The following is a 16,853-nucleotide window of genomic DNA, read 5'->3' as shown; positions in this document are numbered from 1 at the left end:
GAAGATGCTACATACAACGTTGATAATAAAAATAAAATAAAGATACTTATAGAATCGTCGTGTGGGAAAGGAAGAAATGACTACATATAAATCTAATCTAAATATAATAAGAAATATTTTTCTTCTCGTTGGTCCCCTTTCGGTACGAATTTCGTTTATAATCGATAATTGAAACCTTCTCGATATACGTTTATTATTATTATTATTTTTTTCTTCATAAATACTCGCTCATTTTACACTTTCTACAAAATATTATTATACTATATAAACGTAGAGAATTACACATCGTGCAACATTAAATACAATTTTATATATTATAAACTTAATTAAATGCTTACAAAATACAAAAATGGTTACAAAATCGTTTAAATATAAAAATCTAAAGGAGAAAAGAAATCGTTAAATTATTCAACGTCAAGATCGGAGGATTCGACTCGTTCACCGTTCACAGGCATCGATCTCTCGTTCCTCGGAAATAAATCGCTCGTACCGAAAGGGTTGGAAAAACGTTGAACACTGTGCCCTGTACTGCTGAGTATTTTGTCGATTTAACCCGATTCACTTAACTCTTTGCACTTTTCAATTGTTATTCTTATTCGTTTGCCAATAATTTCGACAACGTTAATGGGGAAAAAAGAAAAGAGAAGAGGAGAATATGATAAAACGATACGACAGATCAAAAATGAAAATTAAGTTCGACAGCATTGAAAGAAAATTGTGATTTCACGCAAAGGATGAAAGTGCAAAGGGCTCGATCATGCATGCTGTAGAAAATTCGTTTCGCCTCGAATAAATCGTGAGACTCGCGGTGTCCGGAAAGTGCGATAAGAACAATCGATCGATAAAGAATAAATCCGGCGAATGATTTCGCGCCAGATCGTTCGTGACGACGAATAAATATACACGACTTAAATACTGGCAGTGGAAGATGTAATACAGTTATCCGCAGAGTAGGTACACATTTTTTTTTTTTTTTTTAAATATATTAAGAGGGAAACATTAAGAGGGACTTAAGTTAGTTTCGAACGAATCACGCCACCCCGATGAAAAACAATCGCTAAAAATCATCATCGTCGTCGACGCTCGATCATTTAAATAATCCGCTCATACAAAAATAATTACGCGTTCCTCTGTCCTCGGGCATCAAGGGGATTGTCCCCGAGAATCACTTTAATTATACGCTCGTTTCTCCCATCTAAAAAATTCGTTCATCTCTACAAATGGCCGCCCAATCTCTCGACCTGTTTTCCCTTTCAAACGTGACACCTAGATGGTGCGATTCGCACGATAGAACCTCGAACAACAGTACCTTAGGCCGTGGAATGAAAGAATCGAGGCTCCTCGAGTCGCTTTTTCGTCTCTCACTTGGAGACTTTCGATCACACCCTTCGTCGTTTCTTGCCTTTTATCATACGTCGCGAGAGGGAACCGTTTCAGATTTATTTTTCTAGAATTTAAGCCTCGAAGCTGCTCTTTTCTTTTCATTATTACTATTAATTTTCGTCCGATAGAAAATCGTATAGAACGTGTTGATGGTCGCAATTTTATCGATAACGTTGCAACGAAATTAATAATAAAGAAGGCAAGAAACACGCGATACGCTTTCCTTTCTTTTTACATATAACATATACTGTTTTTCTGCGTTAAATTATCCCATTATTAAATACCGAGAGGTTAACTCTTCGTAGAAATAGTAAGCTTAAACGATAATTAGAGAATAATTAAAATAGATAGTAACGAAACGAAAAACGGAATCGAAATGATGGAAATTGTCCGTTTGATTGACCATTTTCGATTGATCATTCGATGTTTGCTCGTGTACGTATACGTGTATGCGCGCGTGTGTGTGTGTATGTGTCGTTCAATATATATTATATGCCAGATACCGATCATCATTTTGCGTGATGCATAACTGCCTGTTCGAGAACTTGTATTTGTTACAAATGTTTACTCAGAGGACAATAGACCTAACACAATCCGTCGAGTTTTCACGATTAAATTGTGGAAAATTTTGTTCAAAGAAACACGAAAAACTCCTTACACACTGCGTGTCTTTAATACTTAACTTAGCGACTGTCTTTTACACATGCTGCTCGTTCCTTTCTAATCTCTTTCATTCGTCCCTCGCCGATTTGCGCCCATTAATTACAATTACAAATATTCAGGATTCGGAAAATAGTTGCGCAAAGCTCAGCACGCTTCTAAAAGCCTAAAGCCTTTCATTCCGTTTCATCAGATTCCCGGATGGAAGCTGAATTTCGAATTGCGGAAATTTCGATCTCTCAGATTAAATTTATCACCGAGAAACCGAAGCTTGCGCGAGATCGGACATACAACGAAGAATTTGAGAATTTAGGTTAACAACAAGGTTTCCCCTAGAACGATCATTTCGAAAATTCTTATAAACCGTGTTATTTATTTATTATTCATCGAGCTAATGATAAAATTCCCCTCCCCGTTCGACGAGACTCGAGAATCGGCGGGACACGGGTCGAAGGAGAAGGAGATTCTCTGAGAGATCGATAATCGTTAAGCGTGAATTCGTTACAAAAATTGATCGTATCATCCACTACCACCCAACCACCACTACCAATCGTAATCCATTAGATCTATTTCACACTGAGCGAACGATTCGTGCGCTTGGTATTGAAGGGAACAATGTTGGGGACACGTTTCGTGTCGTTTTTCCGGTCCGTGTTCTCTCCAACCAATTTTCCAACTGGCCGATCGTCGAGCATACGTCGATTAATACGATAATACTTAGCCCACGTATGCGTCGATATTTTCCCAAATATTCCTTAGTTCCATCGATCCTAACGCGCGCACATATATAATATCTTTCTTCCACGTTTCGAATAATAATATCACACTGAGCCGGCTGTGTGCTGTTTTATTTCTTCCTCTTCTTCTTCTTCTTCTTTTTGCGAGTGTGTGCATGTGTGTCCATCTTTTTCTTTTTCTTTCTCTTTCCTTTCGTTAATATTTTCTTTCTTTTTACTTTTTTACTGTTTTCATTCGGCCTGGCAGTCCCGCGGCCCCCTTAGACTTTCGTCACGCGTTCGACGAGGACGCGCCGAGGGGGACTCGTACCCACGGATCCGCGATCGACTCTCGCCACATCACCCGTTCGCGTAGAAAGTTCGAATTGGGGCACTGTCTGAACGGTTCTCGGGGGTTTCCTCTCGGTCTCGATACGTCTCGACGCTTATTTATGGAACACCTGTGGCGCTCGGCGTGTTTCGGTCCTGGCTAGTAGCATTTCCGGGTGCACGTGCATTTGCGCACCAGATCGACGTCCTTCGTGTACCGCATCCCGTCGGCGCAGATCAGTCGTACCTAATCAACAATTCCAGACGTTCCATTGTTGTTATTATTATTTTTATTATCGAGGTAGAAAGTTTAGGACGATAATGTTGTTTATCGAAAGAGAATAATGTTCGATTTGGATCGTTTACGAAAGGATTATTTGTTTATTAACTAAAAATGTTATTCGACGTAACTCGTACCTTGCGCCGTTTCGTTTTCCTCGGCAGACAGCAAGAGTTGCCACAACTACCCCAACACTTGGCAAGTTTTACCGGTCGTCGACTCCGACATCCATTCTCGCTATAATACTCCCTGGTGTGCTCCTTGCGACACGTCGGTGCTGCAACAGAAATATATATATATATGTAATAAAATTTCTGACACTTATCTCGACACCTACGCTAAATTTTTCTAATTTCTTCCTCTTAAAATACTTTTTCGATACTGCGAAATTACTTGTTTTCATTTATTTATTGTTAAAAAAATTCCTACAAATGAATCTTCGTACCTTTCTCGCAATACCGTCCTTGCCACCCAGTTTGACACCGGCACGTATACCCATTTCCGATCGGTGATGGCACGCACTGTGACCCCTTTCTGCACTCGTGTCCCGTGCACGGATCGGAAATTATCGTGCCAGGTCCCGTCATAACGATGTCTGCAACGAAAGCGAGCGTACGTCAAATGGTTACGCCGTTTCTTTTAATATCGGCCGGAATTATATTGAATATATCCTTGCGAATATTATTCGATAATGGATGAATAGGTCGGTGGATTCGTACCGGAATGCTCGTGAGCCATCCCCTCCTGTGGCAATGACTCCTCGTTGCTGCTGCCCATAATTCCTTCCGCTTCCACGACGTCTCGTGCCTCGTCAGCTTCTTCCTCGTTTGACATGCATCCGGGAGTTACGCGATGCATCTTCGCTGCATTGCTGAAGTCTACCAACTTGTGATTGATCCACATCTCCGAGATGCAGCCTTGAGGAGAGAGAGAGGAAATTATTTACATATTTTAACTCGATCAAATTTTATCAAAATTCTCACTGATCCCATTTATCCCAAACTCGAGGAAAAGTACATCGTTCATAATCTTAAATACTACATCGTGGCGACCAATCGAGACGTCGAACGATAAAACCGAAAAACGATTTCAACGAAGTAAAAGAGCAAGTAAAATTTATATCTCTGCACTAAAAAAATATCCTCTCCAATCGACGTAATAACGAGATCTTACCTTGAAAGCTGGTGATGTTCCGCAGATGAAACTCGGTAAACGCGACGTTGGCGACCTCCGGCGCGACGCCGCCAACGTACATAGGCGCGACGAGTTTCAGATATTCTTTAGGACCCTCGTTGATAATGCTCCTAGCCGCGCCGTTGTCGACCCTCATCGTGAAATTCTTCTTGATCGCGAGAAGCTCGGCCACGTGAGCTTTACCATCGGCGACCATTTCGTAACTGTACATCGTCGAGGTTGGATAATTGCCAACGTCGTACGAGACCCTTACACGGCCGTTGAACAATTCCACGGCAATGTGATCGCCGTTCTGGCCGTTGTAGAGGAGCACCCCGTTTTCCTGCGTGGTCGTGAACACGATGGTCACGTTCGCTTCAGGCCTCGTGCGTAGCGGCTCCAGCTCGACCAGCGAGCTGTTGTCCACGAAGCTCAAACTCGTCAGGTACTCGCATCGTTTTCCTTTAATCCCATTTTTTCAACTATATATATATATTTTCGTATATACGTATAACTTCTCGGTATCGTTCCCTACTTATCCCCTTACCGACGTATTCTTCCTCTCTATATTTTCCACAAAGTTTACGAAATTACTGTTCATTTATCAGTTTCGAAAGCTACATTTATTTGTTCACGTTTGGTGGTAACGATTGACAGGATCGTAAGGAACGAGTATCCTCTTTTCGAAAAAAGTTACTCACCGGTGTAGCCGGGGTGGCACTGGCAAAGGTAGTCCGCGGCGGAAGCGGGAGCAGGTTGGAAGCATGCACCGTGCTGACAGTCATGATGCGCGCACGGACTGGTCTGCGGGTAGAGCATGACTGTCGATGGTGCGGCCTCGCAATATCTCCCTGTATAATCCGCCGCGCACTTACACTCGTAATTGTTTATGCCGTCGATGCAAGTAGCACCGTTCTAAAGAAGAACGTTGGAATTATCGCTGGAGCAACGAGAAGGGGAGGTAGAAGGAGGATGTTTACCTGGCACATATGATCAACGCAGTCATCCAGGTTGGTGGAGCAATTAAGGCCGGTGAAGCCGATTGGGCATTCGCAGCTATAGTGGGTCCCGTGGTCGACGCACCGGCCCCCGTTCTCGCAGGGGTCGTGCCCTTTTGTGCAAAAGGGTATCTTCTCCTCGCAGTACTCGCCCATGAATCCTGGGGCGCACTCGCATCTGTAGGCTTGTACGAGGTCGACGCAGGTTGAGTTATTCGAGCACTTGTTGTCCTCGCAGTCGTCGACGTTGTTCTCGCATCGAAGTCCCTTGTACCCGGGGGCGCAGTCGCAACTGTCGCACACCGACTGATCGTCAATCGAGACATTGACCATGACCTTCGATCGCGGTATATCCGCCAATCGATCTTACGTTGCGCGTAACGTATCGACGAACACATTGCGCAATTTCGCAATTGCAATTTTTGTTTAACTCGCTTTAAATTACTTTCATTATCGAAACAAATATCGTGTTAGAAAGTATATTTTTCTAGAGTTCTCATATTAGAAGCGATCGTTTTTTAATTTAATGGCGAATGTAAGTAATAACAAATAGTGAATACTAGAATTTAGAAGAGCAATATCATTATTATTTATGGGAATTGGAGGGAATTAATGCTCGATTACCGAATTATAATCGCTTCGTCGATAGATCGTTACGTGTACGTTGTACTGTTCGGGGCTCACGTGCAGAGGTCCCGTTTTATTTATTCATAAAACAGTGCACGCTTTTTGTACGTGCAATTTACTGCTACTGAAACTACATTTCATACTCTACTTATACGTTAAACAGCGCTTTTACAATGCAAATACGCTTCTCCCTATGTATATTTCGGAATATACATCAACGCGCAACAATATTAACTCTTTCAATGCATGTTTGTAAATTAAAAAAAAAAAAAAAAAACCTATGATTATGAACCTACCAGATTGGTTTCATAATCATCGACTCGTACTACTAGAGAATGAAATAACTTGGTCAAATTCATAGCTCTGTCTATTCCAGCGACACGAATATTTCAACAGTTTTCACGATCGATGCAGTACAGCTACAATAGATATTCGATGCTATTGTCTCGCCAAATACTTTTTTTCGTGCACGTCTACCTTATCTCCGACCAACACTACTGCCTTCCGTACGTAGAAGGTTTGAAAGAAATCAATCGAGCTACAGCAAATGCACAGATTTATATATATATATATATATCTCCGATTCGATATCCGCGGAATTCTAATCCAACTACATCGTGAATAAATAAATCTTCAGAATTTTTTCTCGAAGAAATCCCAAAATCTTCACAAAATATAATAATAATAAATCCTTAAATTTCTATCTTCGGTAACAATTAAATGGACGAATCGAAAAAGAAAAAGAAGAATAAGTATTAATTTCGATTAGAATTCACCGCGGATCTCGATCTCTACGGGCACCACTGAACGAGCACATATAAATTAGACCCGAACGAGCTGGCCAAAAATATTCTCTACGTTGTATTAGTCAAGACGTTTGATACCTGAATCTTCCTTCTTCCAATACTTTACAAGTTCCGGTGTTCCCGCAAGGATTTCCATAGCACGCGTCAATTTTATGTTCACACCTGTCCCCATGATATCCTGGCGCGCACTTGCAACGGAACTTCCGGTCCGGGAGCGCCTCGCAAAATCCTCCGTTCTGGCATGGCGAGGTGTAGCACAGGTCGCACTTGGCCAAGACCTCGGCTGGCTGTTGGTTGGCTGCGCGGAAGAAAGGTCTACGATTAATGAGCAATTTTAGTACCCCATTGTGACAACGGGCCAAAAAACCATGAACTAAACAGACTGATTCACCAGGCCAGTGAGAAATCAAAAACATATGCACGTGCGATATACATTTTCGCCGATCGTTGGGTCGATAGCGGCCTGCTGATCAAAAATTCATCCTTCCAAATTTTTCAATTCCAATGACCAGGCTTTTTCCAAAATCTTGGGTCGATATAATTTTTCAAGCAATTTCTATTGTTTCGTTGAATTGAAATACGAAGATAATTAAACGAATATTTATCCTGTGATAACTATTTTAAATATAATAAAAAAATACAGTTGTTGATTAAGCGAAGACAATGAGAAATTTGAACGATAAAATATAACAAATTCCATCCTATTAGAAAACCATTCTTTAGCTATAAACTGATCTTCGACGCGGCAAGTATATGCACGCGTATATAAAATTCGCGGTTCGAATCAATTGCTCGAAGAAAACCTGATCCCCGCAGCTGGCCACTTTCGCCACGATCGCGATATCTGTCGAAGGAAATACATACTTTTGCATTGGAATGCGGTCGCAGGTGTCGTGAGCAACAGCTTGTCCCTCATCGCTGGAGGCTCCATGCATCTCGCTATACCTGCTTCCACGTAATCCTTTTTCACCCATTCGGCCAACCATCGCATGCTGCAGTCGCAGTAGAGCGGGTTGGACCCAAGAGCGCTGTAAACACGCGCACATACAGGATTGGTGAGTTATCGACAGTCTCAGGAAAGCAATGCGTTCGCTTTCGAGAGGGAGTACTCACAGGTGGGTTATAGATTGAAGATCCTCGAACGCACCCTCCGGGATCACCGATATGTCGTTACCGTGTAGAGACCTGGATTTTGAATGATCGTTATTGGATCGGTGGTAAAAGTTTCTGTACTTTTAAATTAATTTTACCATGGTTTATTTTTATAAGGAAGGGAAATAGTTAACAAATAATAAGAAAGATAAGAAAGATGGGTCGAAAAATTGCTTTTAATAAGTGTATCGATTTGGTATAGGAAATGAGGGATTTGCGAAAGATTTTTTATCACGAGAACTATCAGAGTTATCGAGACGAGAATTTAATTCTCTGATTATATTTTCTTGTTATATTATATTTAGATTTATTGGAACGGAATTATTATCCGTAGAGGATTTTTATTAAATTAATTTCGAATGGGTTTCATACTTTTTTCTTTTCCACTTTAATAAAATAACGTAATGTAAATGCCCTCGATAAAATTAAATATATTAAACCAAAAGCATTAAGGTTGTTAAAAACGTTAAATTCGTGTAATTTGGTTTTTAAACGTGGGAGAAAATTTGATTATATCGGAACATTTCGCGAGAGAATAAATGGTTTTTGTTCTGTTATGTTAATTTTACAACGTGAATATTCAACTGCTAATGCTCTGACGTTAATTTTATTTTAAAACGACGTTAAAATCGTACATACAGATAATTCCCTTTTGATGGAAATTTGAATATTCTTTATTGGATACGTACCAATAAAATGTTTTGTCTTATTGAGTGTTTTTACCGCGAAAATGTAACTGGTAACGAGCGGTTAAATTCGTATGGAGATCGAAGATAAAATCGAATAATTTGCTTTTTCGATACGTACAATTTGGCGTACCACTGCCAAAGATTAACAGAAAGTTTTAAATTGTTGTCATATCTTACCGTGCATCTCGTTACACATTCGTTAAATGCACAATTCAATACAATCATTATCAATTAATAAAACCAATATTATTAAACCAGTCATTATCATAGAATTCGTAACTGGTGAACAAATGATTATTTGCTAATACGATAAATCCGCCCCCCCTCTCCCTCCTTCGAAATCAGTAATAATTTCCAATGAACCTAGCGACGTCGATCCCGATAAATCGTTTCTCCTCGTAGCTCAACATGTACAATGATTCGACGAATTAATTATAATAATTACGATGATAAAGAACGATCGTTCCTCAAATTACCCGCATCAAGAAATTAATAACGCAAATAACGGAATAAACGCGCGACGATAAATCATTGTGTACGATTGTGATCGATAAATTGTCACGTCGTTTCGTTACACCATCGCTTTTGTTTATTTCATTATCGAAAACTTAATGCGCCATTAACGATTGCATTTCCCCATCTGATTCATAATGGAAAGGATTCGGAACGCTTTCGTCCAGAAAAATGATCAACTTTCGTTTATTGCGAATCATTTTCGCATTCTCTCCCCGATGATTTATGAAATCTCGATGTCGAAATAAAAGTATAAAAGGAACGGTATAAATCTAGCTATTGTTCGAGAATAGAATTATTGCGATTCGAAACTCACATTATCCGCAGCGATTTCAAGCCGGCCAGAGCGTTACGTTGGACACATTGTAACTTATTGTAGCTGATAATTCTGAAAATTCGTTATTATGCGTTAATATTTCGACTTGGATGATAAATTCGAGAGGGATGGAACGAATATCTTTTTGAAACGAGTTAAATTATATTGATCAACGATACAACGTGTTTAAGTAAGAATACGAGATCTATCTTGTTCTATACATTCCAAAGAAGACGATCTGTGCAAAATTGAATAGAACAACATCGAAGATTTTTTTAAAAATACGGTCCATTTCTCGAGAAAGAAAATTTTAATCTTCAGATAAAACACCAAGTGAAGAAAATCTAAACCTCTCTTACTCACAAGTGGGACAATTTGGTGAGATTTCTGAAGGTATCGTTGGACAGCATCCCGATCTGATTGTTGCTCAGATCCCTGAAAAAAAGAAAGGGAGGGAAATCTTAAAATCTTTCTTTCCCTTTTCCCCCCACCTCGGGGGAAACGTGTCGTCACACGTGTATTTTATTTACAGTCTAGTGAGAATCCTCAGGTGGTTCAGCCTCTCTGGCTGGATCGTCTTGATGTCGTTCACGTCCAAATACAGTTCGGTGGTTTCCGGCGGAATCCCACGTGGTATCTCCGTAAGCTGAGATCTCGAACATCTCACCACCGAGCCGGCGCAATTACATTGGGGTGGACAGTAATCGTCTCCTAGGCAACCCACGCTGTCGTCTGCGGTTCGTAAAGTAAACGATCGATCGTTAATCTCGAATTCGTGTGCCGATCAAAAATGAAAGAGAGACGACAATCGCCGATGGGAGCAGGATTATAAGAATTTAAGTTTCGTTGATTTTTAATTTAATTACACCGTCTATAGGATATCGTTTCAAATAATGTTAACATCCACTTGGAGAAATTGCTTAAGGAATTTCTTTGATAAACGCGAAGTTATATCGGGAGAAACAAATTGTTAATTTAAACGAAACGAAAAAAAACTCACTGTTGCACTTGAACTCGTGGTGGGGGATATCTTTGACGATCGCATCTTTCAATCTTGGTGGGTCGTGGCAGTGTCCAACAACGCCGGACAACGGCGTTTCGCGTTTTCTCAACCATCCGGCGAACCACGCGAGATGACAATTACACGACAAAGGATTGCCTTGCATGTTGCTGAAAATGGGAAGCAATTTATTAGACTGCTATTAATTATGCGCGCGTAAGCACGAAATATATTTTACGGGGGGGGGGCGGGGATGTCAACTGCGGAATGGAAATACCGCGCTGCTACTCACATACGCGTAATAATTAATGAATCCATATCGTTGTCTCGTTAATATTGATGAACCGTAATTCATATAATCATTCTATAATACTAATCCGATTAAATATTCGCGTTTTAATACGGCGAGCGCGTTATACTCTCCCTCTCCCTCTCTTTCTCTCGTACGAGAAACGGATCGTTATGATTATTGATTCTCGTATTTTACTTTCGGAATCGTTGTTTCTACGTGTATCGGCACGAGCCGTTAAAACGATTAATTATAAATTAACTTCGTTACACCGTTCAACGATAATTAAATACGTACGCATGAACTTTCTCGATCATATCCCACCGATTCGTTTTCACTCGATTCTCTACAACGTGATTATTACGTCAAGATTATGTATTTTAATGCTGTAATGTGTATCGTAATTATTTTACGACGATGATTCTGATTTTTCTTTCTTTTTTTTTTTTTTTGCTATTATAAGGAATAAAACAATTCTTATAAATGAACAGAGCAGAGGATGAATTCAAAATTTGACAATCTTACAGAGAAATCAAAATCAATCGATATTAACTTCATCAAGATAGACAGATTTTCATATTTTCCACCATATCTGTATCGAGCAAAAATAAATTTTTTCTATTCGATTCGAGGGAATAAGTGGAACGAGTCAATAAAATCTACCAATTTCGATAAATTCCGACAAGTAGTTTATCGTTTGAGCGTGCAGTATTATTTCGAAATTCAATAAACAATTTCACATTCGCCCGAGAGTATCGATTTCGCGTTTAAAGGAAAGGAGTCTAGTCTAGAAAAGAGATGCTGTGTCGTTATACGGTATACTCACATGGTGCGTATATGCGTCAATCCGTCGAACGAGCCTTGCATAACGCAGGTTATGGCATTCCCGTGCAGGTTCCTGTGAAAATCACGTTTCGAATATACATATATATATATATATATATACATACATATTTATATATACGGCGGTGAATACCGTTTTATGAAGAGACATAAAAGTTTCTACTCACAGGGTCTTAAGATTCGTCAGCCCGGTGAACATCTTGTTGTGAACCTCCCTCAGCCTGTTCTCCGACAACAATCTACGAAACGAGAGCTCGTTATTGCGTCGGGAGAGATACGAGTATAAGGCGTATGGTTACGAAATATTAAAGAGAAAAAGAGGAAAAAGGGTCTCTCCTCTGTAAAGGGAGAGTTTGGGAATCGATGCTCGTGATTGTACCGTGCTATTCCTATTCTTTTCTTTTTTTTTTTCGATGAAATAAACGAGAAAGGGGAATAATCGAAGCGTTAGAAAATTATTGTTCTTTCCCGAGACAATTTTGGAATTAAATTTTCTTTCGAGAAAAAAAAGAAAAGTTCGTCGCACGAAATTTTTTCTTCGTCCAATAGAGGAGAGAATTAATTTGGAAAAGTTAAAATGAAGAAGAGAAAAGAGAGAATTTTCGTATATATATATAATAATTTGAAGTATATTTTTTTTCTTCGATTCGAACGAAAATATTTGTCGTTTGATTCGTTCCTCCTTAGGGGCACGCGTCATTTCGATTCATGCCCCGCACTCGCCCGTACTAAAATACACACGGGAGTAACATCCCCGCCCTCCGCCCCTCCGGCTATCTAATTAATCGACCCATTGTCCCGTTAATTGCCTTTGAAAATTAAATCCTATTCTGCTTCGTTAAAGCTCGTTTCAAAGTCCCGATCGAGTTAGGCACAAATAACGCAAGTAATCTCGACTCGTCTGAATACAGACCCCCGTTATTCGAAACTTTCTCATCCAGAGAAACGTTTCGGGAGAAGGAAAAAGGAAAAAAAAAAAAAAAAAAAGAGAGGAAACGAACAACAACATTCGATGACAAATTAAATTACATCGTGGAATTAAAACGTTTTGAATTAAACGCTTTGCTCTATTCTCAACATTCTTTGTAAATTTCGTCTTCTAAGGAATTAAGATATTCTATCATCCGCGTTCAATTAATTTTCAAATGAAAATTGGATTATCATACACAGAGAGTACGGCAATTTCCTCTTACAACGTTCCAAAGTTTACATTCAAGTTTCTAATTAAGTAATAATAAATTTAGAGAGAAATTATACTTTGGAAATTATAAGAAGCTAAAACTTAAGGCAAAATTAGATTCGAAATACTTGTTTAATTTATACAAAGATTTCCTCGATAAATCAAAATACCGCTAAACTATCTTAAATTATTATAATTTGAACAATCTTTTGTTGTCAATTAAATTTTTCGAAAATACATCATCATCGAACTTTAATATACTTCTAAAACGGAGGGAAATAAGATAAAAAGAAAACTTACAAATCGGTTAGCTTGTGAGCGCCCTGAAACGAGGATGCCTCGATGCGCGATATTTTGTTCTTCCTAAGGTCCAAATGCTGCAACTCGGGCAACTTCTCGAACAGGCCATCAGCTTTGATCTTATCCAGCTCATTGTTGGCCAACAGCCTGGCCGAAGAAAGGAGACGAGAAAGTTAGAGAAGTCTATCTTTGCCGGCCGACACTCGAGCGGAGCAATTAATCGCGCTATAGGGCGTCGATCCATTAAACGAGCTCGAATAATTTATTTCGAATAATAGCTCGACGATTCATTGTTGGACTCCCCCGATCGTACGGGCCGGACTTTTGATCAGATAATTATCTTGTCGGCCGTTTGAATTAATTTTCTCGCGCCGTGGAGAAAACGAAGGGGCCTCGCGATTCGTCACGATCGACTGACCAGATCGATTCTTTCTTCTTTCTTTCTTTCTAATCCGATGATATCTGATCCTTTGTTAAAACGCTCGATTGATACAGTCTCGGTCCAATTGCTCAATTTTTCGATTAGTATTATAATAATTAATCGGACGGATTAGAAAGCTATAGCGATTGGTCATTCGATTTTCACGCGAAACGAGTTTTTTAAATGTATATTTTCTTCGATCGATCTAAAGAAATTTTAAATAATGAAAAATAGTAGTTTGAATTAGGATTACGATTTCTATAATCGCTAGTTGTATTGGATTGATTACAAGAAGAGTGTTATAATTCAGAGAAATAAAAGAGTTACTCACAGGGTGGACGTATAAATAGGCAATTCCTTCGGTATGGAAGTGAGCTTCTTGTTCGAACAATCGACGGTTGCTCCGTTGCAAACACATGGATCTGGACACTCTCCAGGCAGGATACACTCGCCCGCTCTCTTCGTCAAGAGCTCCTCGTCGCCTAAGTACAAACAGCCGGATACAAAATCTACTTCAAACAATCTGGTCTGATCTGCCTTTCCTTCTCAGGGCCACAGAGCGTCGCTCTCGTGAATGAATCAATGATTTAAGCGCTTGGAAACGCAACATCGTGTCTGAAATTGCTAATCTTAATTAGTAGAGCTATCTTTCCGCGACAGATAATGATTCTCGCTTCAATTGAAAGCGTACGTGTCATCATCTCGATAAATGAATACAGCAACAATTATTATAATTAATAATAATAATCATCGTTATTGGAGAAAGAGAGAGTTTTAATTAAAAAATAACATACAATTGTTAAACAATCCGAAATATCGAAGGGAATACTCTCTCGACGAAAATGTTCCATCTATAATATCGTTTTCATGTATAATAATTCTAAATTCGAACCGAATCTTCTTCAAATATCCGACTTCAGTGACTTTAGACGAAGAGGTGGATTATATCGTTACATTATCACTGCCAACATCGACGAACCAAAGCGTATAACGCGATGCTACACGCTGTCAGCTTTTACTCACGAAATGACACGTACTGTCACTGTTAATGGCCCTCAGCCTTTTATAAGGTAGAAATTGCGGTACCATTATAGCAGCACTCAACTCCAATTTATTATACAAAAACGTAGCAATGTATTAGGGAACTATCTAATCTTCACGAATATTATCAGGATGGAAAATGTGCCAACTTTTAACGAGGGACGAGCGAAAGAAAATACGGTATCAGGTTATTGATCGTGAAAACGTTAAGAGCGTTAGAAAATGGTCATATACTTATATATACATCTACCACGTTCTAAATAATTTCGAGGCTGGCTAGAAAGTTTTTCGAACAATAGTCCTTTTAAATAGACTCAAACTTATTGTTAAATAGATCTCTATCTTGAGAAATATAAATATAAATTTCTAAGTATAATCATCTCCGTTTAGACAGGTTCAATAATTAGATAATTCAAATTGGGTTAGGTTTGGCTTAAGTTTAGGTTAAATTCAGATTAGCTTATTTCTCAGTTCAAATTGGGTCAAGTTGGCAAAGTAAACAGGAGCATCGCTGCATTCTGCAATCTTGGTGCGCAAGTTTCGAACATAATCTTGGACAAACTGTTTTCTTTAATCGTCCTAATCCCAGTTGTACGTAAGTAGAGACGATTCTTACGTTACTCGTTTCGCAAGTTTCGCAAGTGTTCTACATTTTATCGATTCTAATTACGAGAATGAGGAGAGATGGAGGAAGGAAGACCCAGTGGAGAAAGTGGGCACGCGACACCGCGTGTAGACCGTTATTAAACGCGGGACGCAAATTACCGATATAATTACGCGCGTGTATCGCGGCGGACAATTTGTAATGCGGCGTATAATGCGATGATAAATCACCTGCGCGCGCGTACTCATACATAAACATATTCACCTCGTGAGCACCGTGACATTCAACACTCAATTAACGTGTGAGAGAGACGGAAAACGAGCGCATGGCATCGCGTCGATGCTTAATTTAATGATATCGCCGCTACTGCTGTTCATTATCAAAATTTATCGCGGCCGACGTTAACAAGGTAACCCCCGTTGCGAGCCAATCTTCGACTTCAATTAATCCCCTCCGATCGAATTTTCATTTTACAACTTTCCCTTCCGCGGTTCAAACACGTTTTCTTTTCCTTATTTGATATAACAAATATCGGATAATTTATTGTAACGATTCGATTTTAAAGTTTAGCGAAACGCTATTATTCTAAATTATCGAATAATTTGTTATTATGGTAATTTAAAAATTGACCGTTAGTGTATCTCTTGATATCGTTGGTATTAAAAGATTGAAAGGAAGTCTGTTGGAAAAAGTTGGCAAAATAGGCAAATAATGGTGGAGGATAGAAGGCATGGATGCGCGGAAAATTCTTAAGGCGGGTGGGAGATTAACAACAACAGGAAGACCGTGCTTTTCCTTCTCACGCCGCTATATTTCACCTAATTACACTTAGCCGAGCAGAATGTAATCTCGTTCTTCCTCCCTCCTCCCCTCCCGTTGTTTCGTGTGCTGGGAAAATGACACCGGAAAATAAACACTTGGCTGGCACGCACGGTGTAGTCGCGCATTATCGTAACGCCACGTTTCCGGCAAACGAGAACTTACTATCCCACCACCGGTGAATGTAAAATTTCCCGACGACTTTTGCAATTTTTAGGGAAAAAATTTAGACGAAACGCTTGAACGCTCTTTTCTTTTCCTCTTTGCGACCCATTTTCAGGGGAATTTGAATTAAACGGCGATAGCCTGCGCGATAAAAGCGTTGATGAAGCGTTAATTAGACATAATGGTAATAATCTGGAACAGTTGTCTAGGGCGATCCTCTTTTCAGTTGCCATCTCATTTCGCGATATTAAGATAACTTGCAATTTTCCTCGTACGTCGAACGAATGTAAGGAAAATAAAATAGATGAATAAATGAATTATTTATCGAATGTACCATTTTATAGAACGTAGGCAATGAAATTGTTAAATTGAAATAAACGTGTGGCGAAACAAACGAGTTAATTATAAAAACAATGGAATAAGATTTGTAGCAGCGTAGTAGATTGGAAATCACTGATCCAGAAGAATGATAATTTTTTAAGGAGAAAAGAAAAAGAACATTGCTGTTTAATACTTAAAATCTTTGAAGAAAACTTCCGATCGATTTA

General features: G+C 39.4%; 1 protein-coding gene across 3 annotated transcripts in view; it reads right to left on the bottom strand.

The window, feature by feature from the left end:
- Positions 1 to 181: 181 nt before the first annotated feature.
- LOC107995313 (protein slit) overlaps positions 182 to 16,853 on the bottom strand; it is a 480,699-nt gene continuing 464,027 nt past the window's right edge. For all 3 annotated transcript variants that reach the window (XM_028665494.2, XM_028665495.2, XM_062078203.1), the window contains 18 exons: positions 14,008 to 14,158; positions 13,256 to 13,402; positions 11,943 to 12,014; positions 11,759 to 11,830; positions 10,644 to 10,813; positions 10,174 to 10,375; positions 10,007 to 10,078; positions 9,644 to 9,715; positions 8,087 to 8,158; positions 7,838 to 8,001; positions 7,052 to 7,271; positions 5,523 to 5,832; positions 5,244 to 5,457; positions 4,543 to 5,004; positions 4,089 to 4,286; positions 3,815 to 3,964; positions 3,507 to 3,646; positions 182 to 3,336 (listed from right to left, as the gene is read on the bottom strand). In XM_028665494.2, coding sequence (XP_028521295.1) covers positions 3,250 to 3,336; positions 3,507 to 3,646; positions 3,815 to 3,964; positions 4,089 to 4,286; positions 4,543 to 5,004; positions 5,244 to 5,457; positions 5,523 to 5,832; positions 7,052 to 7,271; positions 7,838 to 8,001; positions 8,087 to 8,158; positions 9,644 to 9,715; positions 10,007 to 10,078; positions 10,174 to 10,375; positions 10,644 to 10,813; positions 11,759 to 11,830; positions 11,943 to 12,014; positions 13,256 to 13,402; positions 14,008 to 14,158 — 2,975 coding nt within the window. In that variant the 3' untranslated portion in view covers positions 182 to 3,249. The remainder of the gene's footprint in view (positions 3,337 to 3,506; positions 3,647 to 3,814; positions 3,965 to 4,088; positions 4,287 to 4,542; positions 5,005 to 5,243; positions 5,458 to 5,522; positions 5,833 to 7,051; positions 7,272 to 7,837; positions 8,002 to 8,086; positions 8,159 to 9,643; positions 9,716 to 10,006; positions 10,079 to 10,173; positions 10,376 to 10,643; positions 10,814 to 11,758; positions 11,831 to 11,942; positions 12,015 to 13,255; positions 13,403 to 14,007; positions 14,159 to 16,853) is intronic.

This window comes from Apis cerana, linkage group LG8 (assembly GCF_029169275.1).
Source record: "Apis cerana isolate GH-2021 linkage group LG8, AcerK_1.0, whole genome shotgun sequence".
NCBI classification, from domain to species: Eukaryota; Metazoa; Arthropoda; class Insecta; order Hymenoptera; family Apidae; genus Apis; species Apis cerana.
The sequence above is the reverse complement of the archived record's forward strand: the minus strand, read 5'-3'. Positions and strand labels throughout refer to the sequence as shown.